Raw genomic sequence first — 8,895 nt, forward strand, 5'->3', positions numbered from 1 at the left:
GAAGGAGTTGGATTTGCCTAGTCTGGAAAAAAAGAGAAAAAGACATAAAAAACGTTCTTCAAAAAAAGCTGTTTGTAGATAGAAGGAATGATCAAATGTTCTCTGTTGACACCATGAGGGAGACAATTAGAATTTAGTTGTGTTAGCTGCAAACAAGAATTTTAATAGACTTTAGGAAAGCTTTCTATTTGTGGAAATCCAAAATATCCTACACACAGAAGTGATGGAACCTCTGTCAGAGGTGGGTTGCAAAGAGTATTTACACAAAAATTATGTTGGGCATATATGAGTGTGCATGATTCATAGGGCATAGTTGTATGACATTTTTAATATGCTGCAGGGATTTTATAACTTCATATTCCTTCTGTGTAATCTTATACTTTCATCAAAATAACAGATAGGCAAGATGTAACAGACCTGTCAGATGTATTACTAAGAAAATAACAAACTTGTCATGCAAACAATTAATAAAATACAGAGAATATAATAACCTTAGTCATAAGTATATTGCAAGTAACAATTCCCATTAACCTCTATACAATTAGCTCTGTTATTTTGTCTGAGAAGAAAGAGCATGTCTACAACTGTGGTGTGCTTTTTGAATTAAGTGGAAATTTCATTACATTTTGAGGACCTGGGGAATTGAATTCTGAATAGTTGTATACAGTTGTTGGAAGTACCTTGATGATTGGGTCCCTCAAGCACCTAAATTTTAAACATTATATGTAACCTTTCCTGAACCTCAGTTCATCTAATTTATTGAATAAACTGTTTCATTGGAAGCATGGTGATCTCCTTGCACTCACTGTAGTAAAAATCAGCATCTGTGAGTGCTTTTGGCATGTGGAAAACTTTAATGCTTCTTCCACTCTGTTGCAGTTGAAAATGCATACAAATTGTTGGACATGAGAGACACAGCATTAAGCATTCAGTTTCTTCCTTCTCCTGCAGCTCCACTTCTCTGTGAAAAGACAAGTCTGTCTGATGGTGACACTCACAAAGATGCATATTTCCTAGACAGTTGACCCTCTTTTAGTAGTCTCTTGCTGTCACAGAGTCAACTGTACATATAAAAGTGAAACTCCTATACCTGCACACTTTCCACCACTGTCCTTTGAAATCTGGCCACCAAAGCCATGAGAAAGACCAAGTGATCCAAAGTCTTTGGGATCTATTTACATTACTTATGCACTGATGGACAGAGGACCTCTGGGAGCTTCAAAATAAAAATTTGTTCATCGTGCCATTGTAGGTAGCAGATCATAAGCTGCAGGTGCCAGAAGAAAACATGGTTTCTTCCTCCTGTTCAGCTTGGGGAAGTGAAATTAGAGTAAGCATCATGTGTCTAAAATCCATTTTTTAGGATGGTAATGGGATTGGAGGGAAAGGCATTTCAGTGAGTATAGAAATTCTGCAGTTATAACTTACTTTTATCCTTTCTTCCACTGATATTTCTGTTTTCTGTGAGTTCAACTATGTTTCTCTTTAACTTATAAAGTTATGCTTGTTCACTGCCTTTTGAATCTCAGTCATGTGAGTAACACCAGCTTGCATTAGTAACTATATCTTTAGAGTTCCTAACAATCTGTTTGTTAGATCATCTAGAAAATTAACAGAAGAATCTCAGGCCACTGTTGAGTAAAATAGTTGCTAAGCCGGTGGAGAATTTCACTGTTTCAAAGCCAGGTCTTCAGAAAGTTGTAGGAGGTCAGTAGATGTGTGTACAGCTCCAGGTGAGTGGACTGGAGCAGCTGTTAGGGTGGCTAGTAAACTTCCAGGTGACAGCACTGGCCAGCCTTTTACCTGACCTGTGAGTACCACGTGTGGACACATCTGGTCTGGAGAGAGACTTTGGGATTGCCCTTATCAGAGAAAACTGCTGAGATGTTTGGGTTTGCTTTTCCTCCACCAAACTTCCCAAGAGATCAAAGCATTTCCAGTGCAAGCTAGATCCTACAAAAGGCTGAGAGGCCACTTTGGTAGCAGATAGTTATGTTCACAAAAATACTTTTTTATTTCAAAATTACCTTCTCAATCTTAAGCACAGCTGCTTCTGTTCACTGTCTTAGCATAATTTACTAGAAGGGCATGGAAGTTGCTGTAAGAACAAACATGAAAATGCACTATAAAGAAAAAACTGTAGTGACTAGAACCTAATCTGTGAAAAGTTGAGTGATTGCACTTCTTGCAGTATTGTCCACCTAAGTAATTTAAATTAGAATTTTAAATCTTTAAAAAAGATTTAACCTGTTTAAGCAAGATCCACTGAAAGAAAGTGCAGCAGATGGTCACCCACTGGGAATATCGATCCCATCTATGTAAATGTGTATTTTATAACCATTCTGATTTTACAGATAAGATTATGCTTTACGAAAGCTTCCCTCTTGTAAGTACTCCTGGTCTGAGGGGTATCTTAAAGAGTTCTGATGTAATGTAATTCTTTCCTTTCAGGGAATATGGAGCCATTGATGATGTAGATATTGATCTGCATATTGATGTTAGCTTTCTTGATGTAAGTAATCTAATAACAGAATTACATAATGAACATTAATACCTATTCTGCTACACATCAGATACTCTAGACAACAACTGAGACTTTTATTTTTTGGGGACTTGATCTTGTTGCTTTATTTATTGTTATTCAGCTGAAAGGTTTTCTTTTCCTTTTATGTTAAAATGTTAAAATTTTATTGTTAAAATGCTTTGTAGGCTGGAGGGAAGGAAACCTTGACTGGAACTGTCCTTTGTGTTTCTCAACATCTGCAGCCAATTAGGGAGAGGCTTGAGTGGCAAAGGAAACACAGGACAGTGGTGCTGTTGGAAGGCAGCATGGCTTCTGTAACATCTATACTGTCATTACCTCCAAACACCTCATCTGTGCAGTAACTTCCTGTCCTCTAGATAAAGAATAAAAATTAGTTCTTTTAGGGGCATCGTTAGCTTTTGCACAAATAGGTCTTGTTCTCAGGTCAATACAGCACATAAGATAGTTGTTCTTGGGCATTTCTAAAATATGAGAAAATGTGATTATACCTTGAATTATTTTAATAAGTCTTACAGAGCAAAAGTTTCCTTTGCCCAGTGTTATGCGATGAATTTCCATCTTTACTTGCTCCTTTGCTTCTCAGCTTTGAAGATGGAAATGTGGCTGCCTGCAGTGTAGATACAGTGTTGTGTATAGTCTTGTGCTCAGTTTAAATGAGCGTACTCAAGAACTGGAAGCAGTCTAACACTGCTCCCAGGGACATCAGCAGGCAACAGTTTGTCCTAAGTCACGGGTTTAAAGTTGAACTAGATATTGCACCACTGGATAGATGGGTGCTGTTTATAACAACCCTAAGGCAGACAACAAAACCCAGCAATTCCTTATGATGGCTAATGACATCTGTTGTTTTCTTTCTATCTTGAACTAGGAGGAGATTGCTGTGGCTTGGGATGTAATACGCACAGAGCCTATAATAGTGCGATTGCACTGTTCACTGACACAGTACTTAAATGGTCCAGGTTAGTCACCTGTGTATCCTTCCTGTGCCTTGTATGGTGTCTTGGTCTGAGCCATGTACTAGGTGATAGGTTCTCAGTCACTGCCATATCATCAGTCCTGCATGTGCTTAGGTCTACTGCTGAGCTTTGGAGTTACGCTTTGCATATATCTGCATGGCTAGGCTCTCAACAGTGGCATGGGCATCTAATTTAAGCTTTCATAGGTCTCTTTTTGGAACTTGTTTTCCTGATACCCTTTGAAATGCAACTGCTTCTCATAGGAACCAGGCTTAAGGAATAAAGATCTACAGTTTCTAATATGTATGATTTCCTGAATTTGGAAGTTGGGCATGATCTGCACAGACGAGATGTCATTGATAGCATGTACGTACACAAACCTGTGCAACAGATTATTATACACTTTTTCATACACCTTTGAAGAATCTGGGCATGGTAATTATCCTTCTGATTTGCATAGGATTGTGTGAGCTCCAGGAATCTTTAAAATGGTCAGACTCTTGAAGAATCAACTGACTCTGAAGATTTGGAAACATTCATATGCAAGAGTCAACTTCAGATACAGTTTTACAGTGGAAAGTCAGAACTAAGTTGCAATCTAGATGATAACTTGTGCAGCTTTGGAGGCTTCCAGTACAAGCTGTCAGTTCAGGCTTGTATCTGTGGGACAGTTCATATATTTCTATATGATTAGATATTTCCAGTCATAATACGTTTAGCAAAATCTGTGACAATAAGCTATTTTTATAGGATATGCTGCCTGCCAATGCTAACTATAAGCTATCTTCTGTTCATTCAAATAAGCGTTTCATCACCTCAATCTTTTTTTTTTTTCCCTTGACTTTGGTCTTTTTGTCTGTATTTTATTGCTTCAATCTTTTTTCTATAAATATGCAGACCTTAAAATATGTATTTGCTGTAGCAAGGAGCGGTGTTAATATTCAGAATATTTCTATAAAAATACAATTTAAAAAATAAAGAAGTGTGGCAATTAAGAGATAGTGAAGCATGAAGCGCAGCACAGAATAAGAAACTAGTGAAATAGGAAGTAGCAGCAAGGTATCTTCTGCACTGTTGACAAGGTGAAAAGGGGAAGCTTGGTTCCCAGTCCTGAAGCTGACTGTGAGAGAGCCTGAGTAGCAAGAAAGGCAAGATCATGGCCAAAGGCAAGTGCTTTGCTGATTCTGGTTTTATGAGCTCTGCTGCTGTTACAGCCATGTCTCTTTATTTACCAGAAAAGGACAATGAGATCCATTATCTCCTCTGTTAATTCTCCGTGAATTCCTCTTCCCCCTTAAATAGTTTTTTTTTGAGACTACTGGGTCATTACTTTATGCTACTTTTTTTTTTTTTTTTTTTTCCTATAGTACTTTCTGTTGATTGGTAAGAGAAACAGAAATGTGGTATGCTAGAAAGTGTAATGGAGGGTATTAGTACCACCTTGTAGCTGCATAATATCCTGATTTTAGATAGTCATTCCTAATAGCTTGTCTCATTACAGTACTTGTGGACAGTTTCTCCCATGTATCTTAGAAACCTGTCTTAGGTGAGGATGTATCAGCCTTCGGAGGTACTTCCGACTGTAGAGCTTAGTTAACTATTGTAGTCTAGGAGTCATATTTTAAGATTACTGGTCTAGGTATGATGATTCTCACTGAAAATATTCCCCCACTACCATATGTCTTAAGCTTGAGAATCTAAGATATTACTACCCTTGCTCAAATTACTCATCCCTTTTGAAAAACTCATCAGTTTGTCTTTTAGAGAAAGGCTATCTACAGGGCTTTGAACTAAGTGAAATTGAATGACCAAGTTAGATAGATATATAATTTCATTTTTAAATTTAATTTATTACAGTGAAATTAAACCATAGCCTTTGATGTTATAAATAAAATCTGGCTTTCTGAGAGATCAGAATAATACAGATTTTAAAGTAATGATTTACTTTTTCGGATAAAACTTGAACTAACCCGAGATTTTTTGTTTTCATTCCCTTTTTTTATTTTATTCTAGGCAAGACCACCTTATGTAATATGAAATATAAAGTCTAGTCATGCTTGTAATATGTGTTGGCTCTTGTCCTGCCTTGAGGACCTGATGCTTTCTCAATGAGTGCTCAATTCCATCTGCCATTTCTATCTAGTAAATGTTATTAAAGGATTTTAGTAATACCAAGAGCTAATTTCCAGCTTTCACCCCATACACTTTCAGTTTTCTGACAGATGACTGTGGATATACCAATGTTAGGATAGGTCTTGATGAAAATTCAGGGTAGTTGTTTGACCACTGAAATTCGTATATCGGTCCCTTAGGTGACAATTATGGATCTTGTATTAAAATGCCCTCAGAAAGAAAACCCAGATACTAATTAATTCAGTTTATTCTGCTCTGGGTTTTCTTGATAGTCACAGGAACTACAGTGTGTGAAGACTACTTGGAAAAAAATTAAGCAATTAGGTGAGGTGAATTACCAGTCCAGATCCATTTAATCCGATGCTGCTCTCCAGTACTTGCATAATATAAAAACAACAAAGACACATTTTTTGAATTAAAAGTAGTGGGAAGGGTTACATTTGAAAGAATTCAATTTCAAAAATACTCATTTATGAAATTGCAAATTGTATTTGCTGATACTCCACAAAGGACAATTCATTTCCTAATAGGCTTACATGACATGTCCACTTTCACCATTGTTTCAATAGCATTGTCTATATAAAAGAAGCATGTATAACAGTGCCCTTAAATATGTCTTACGTGGTCATGAGTTCTTGATTATTGCTTTAAGTTCATAGATGAACACTGTCTGCTTTTTCCATAGTGCCAACTGTGGATGTATTTCAGATCTCTACCAAGGAAAGATTTGGACTGGGACATCAGCTAAAAAAGTAAGTCTAGAAAAGTGTAAACTGAATTTTTAGGCAAATGTTATACCTGTTTTAGTTCCTGAACCATGTCAAGTGGGATAAAATTCAGGCTGTGAATTCAGGTTGGTTGAATCAAAGTGTTTTGAAGTTGGTTTTCTTTAAGTAAAAACACAATTTTCCTTTTTAAGTTCGGTTTTGACAGTTGTTGAGGAGAACCTGATTTGTGCTGCCTGCTAGGGTTTTATGTCACTTTGCTGCTATTTAAGAAGTGAGCTACAAAAGCTGAAAAAGACTGTAGCTAGGAGTGTTCAATTTCATGTTTTCACTGAGATGGTGAAGCCTCTGGAGCAGGAATCTTTTTGAGCATCATGCATACCCTAAGGGGGATGTGCTTTCATGATGGCCTCTAGGATGCACCACAGTAATTAGGCCATCTGCATTTTGAGGACAAGAGGGAAGAATTGTCAAAAAAATCAGCAGTTTTCTGTGTTCAGGGTACAATTCAATTTAATGCTATTTTGCTGAGTCACGTTTTCACATATGCTTGTGTGTTTTTAATAAAATAATAAGAATATAGACGTTAATATCTGACTATTTCAACATTAAGAATCGCTTATGAATTTATTTTTTTTTTTGCTATTTGCCATTTAAAGGAATTCAGTGCAATCTCTTCATAGTCTTACGAATGAAGCAATGTTATTGAAATTTCTGTGGTACATGGCTTTGAAGAAAAAAAAATAAACACTTCCCAGACATGAGCAGTTTCTTAAAACATTTCAGTACTTACACTGTCGCTGATTTATGCACTGAGTAATTACTAAGGGTTCCGATATGACATTTTCAAGGACATAGCTGCATAATTCACAGCTGAACAGAAGTCAGAATACCCATGAACCTCATGGCCCCTCATGGCTGTGGCAACATGATATTAATCTTTGAAGATTCACTAAATTTTCGATAAATTCCATACAAGCTTCCACTTCAACTTGATTGATCACTTGAAGACCCTCACTGCTAGGTTAGAGTCACAGAGTAATTTGGCTTAAAAGGAGCTACTGGCAGTCACCTGGTGCATCCTCCTGCTCCAAGTAATGCTAACTTCAAAGTTTGATTAGTATACTCAGAAACTGGTGCAGCTGAACTGTGAAATCACCAGCCTTTGTGGGCAACCTATTGTACTTAACCACTCTTCTTGTAGATGTCTTATTTTTTAGCCTTTCTGGCTTTTAACTTCCCATGCCACAGCTTGGGACCATTACCTTTTGCTGTCCATCTCTGGGAGGTATCTGGCTGTGTGTTTGTTAACACTCTTTGGGTAGTGTAATATTCGACATACGTACCTTCATGTTTGTGCCTTAGGAGAATATGTTCCTACTTGAGCAGTGTGGATGCTCGAGCCTACCTCTCTGGAGAGACAGATGGCTGTAGTTGGATTGGGTGCCTCTGAATCAGTTTGTCTCCAGATCTCCATAAGTGGCATACCTGCAGTTTCTTGTAGTGATTTTTTACAGAGACTGTATTCTCAGTAAGAGTTCCCTGTAAACTAGTTTTATGTGGAAAAATTTGTAGTTTTTTAGGAGCTGAGGCATTCAATCATCAGTTCACATACATGACAGAAAAACTCTGCCTTGTAGAGTGAGGACATTGCATCCTGTCACCTCTGTGGTGAATAGGGAGACCCCAGTGTTGAAGTATGTCTTGGCTAGGATACAAAAATCAATCTTTCTTTGTTAATTTGCAGAATCATGCAGACATTTGTTACACAACAGTGGAAGAACAGCAAAGAGAAATCTAACTGTACGCACAATAAGAAGGTGTCTGACAAAAAGGTGAAATCCCCTCTGCACATCTTTTCTACATTGCGCAGGTAACAGCAAGGAAATGAGGTGTTAACACAATATCCTGTTCAAAATCCACAGCAGGCTTCACAAGGTGAAGTCTTGATTTTTATCCACAGAGATGTGCTCTATTTATATCTTGCCTCATGGGTTTCCAGTCCTTGCTTTGCATGACATCAAAAGTGAAGTCAGTACTACTGGAGCATCTGAGACTGTTTGAGGGCAGGACATTTCAGTGCCCTGCTCTCTAAAACAGCAATGTTTCATCTAGAATTTGAAATAATTATTTGTATGTTATTTTACTTGTATCTGTATCTTTATAGCCTGGTAGAATTTGACTTTTACTTGAATAGCAAGAATATAAACGTTAAGTAATATATGCAAATAATATCTATATAAAATATATATGTTGAATATATTATAGATATAAATATGTAGCGTATGGTTTTTGTGTATGTATAAAAAAATATGGCTGTCTAGCTGTTCTTTCCACAGCTGTGTGTATTTTAACTTTTTTAAAACTCTAATGGCCTAATAAAAGACAAATTTTTAGAGCTGCTGAGCACTTATCCCTCTCCACTGCTAGAGTAAGTTAATATTCACTACTTCTGAAATGCAGGCACAGAATATCAAAGAACAAAGGCATTAAAAGCAAACATAAAATGTAGGTTGTGAATAGTTCATTTGAGTTC

General features: G+C 37.0%; 1 protein-coding gene across 1 annotated transcript in view; it reads left to right on the plus strand.

The window, feature by feature from the left end:
- The window catches only part of PARP8 (poly (ADP-ribose) polymerase family, member 8), a gene marked incomplete at both ends in the record, with an annotated part of 58,710 nt that overhangs the window by 14,302 nt on the left and 35,513 nt on the right, over positions 1 to 8,895 (plus strand). The window contains 4 exons of the mRNA XM_008941822.1: positions 2,452 to 2,512; positions 3,414 to 3,504; positions 6,320 to 6,386; positions 8,107 to 8,232. Of these exons, the coding sequence (XP_008940070.1) occupies positions 2,452 to 2,512; positions 3,414 to 3,504; positions 6,320 to 6,386; positions 8,107 to 8,232 (345 nt within the window). The remainder of the gene's footprint in view (positions 1 to 2,451; positions 2,513 to 3,413; positions 3,505 to 6,319; positions 6,387 to 8,106; positions 8,233 to 8,895) is intronic.

Source organism: Merops nubicus, unplaced genomic scaffold (genome assembly GCF_000691845.1).
Source record: "Merops nubicus isolate BGI_N331 unplaced genomic scaffold, ASM69184v1 scaffold19176, whole genome shotgun sequence".
Classification (NCBI taxonomy): Eukaryota; Metazoa; Chordata; class Aves; order Coraciiformes; family Meropidae; genus Merops; species Merops nubicus.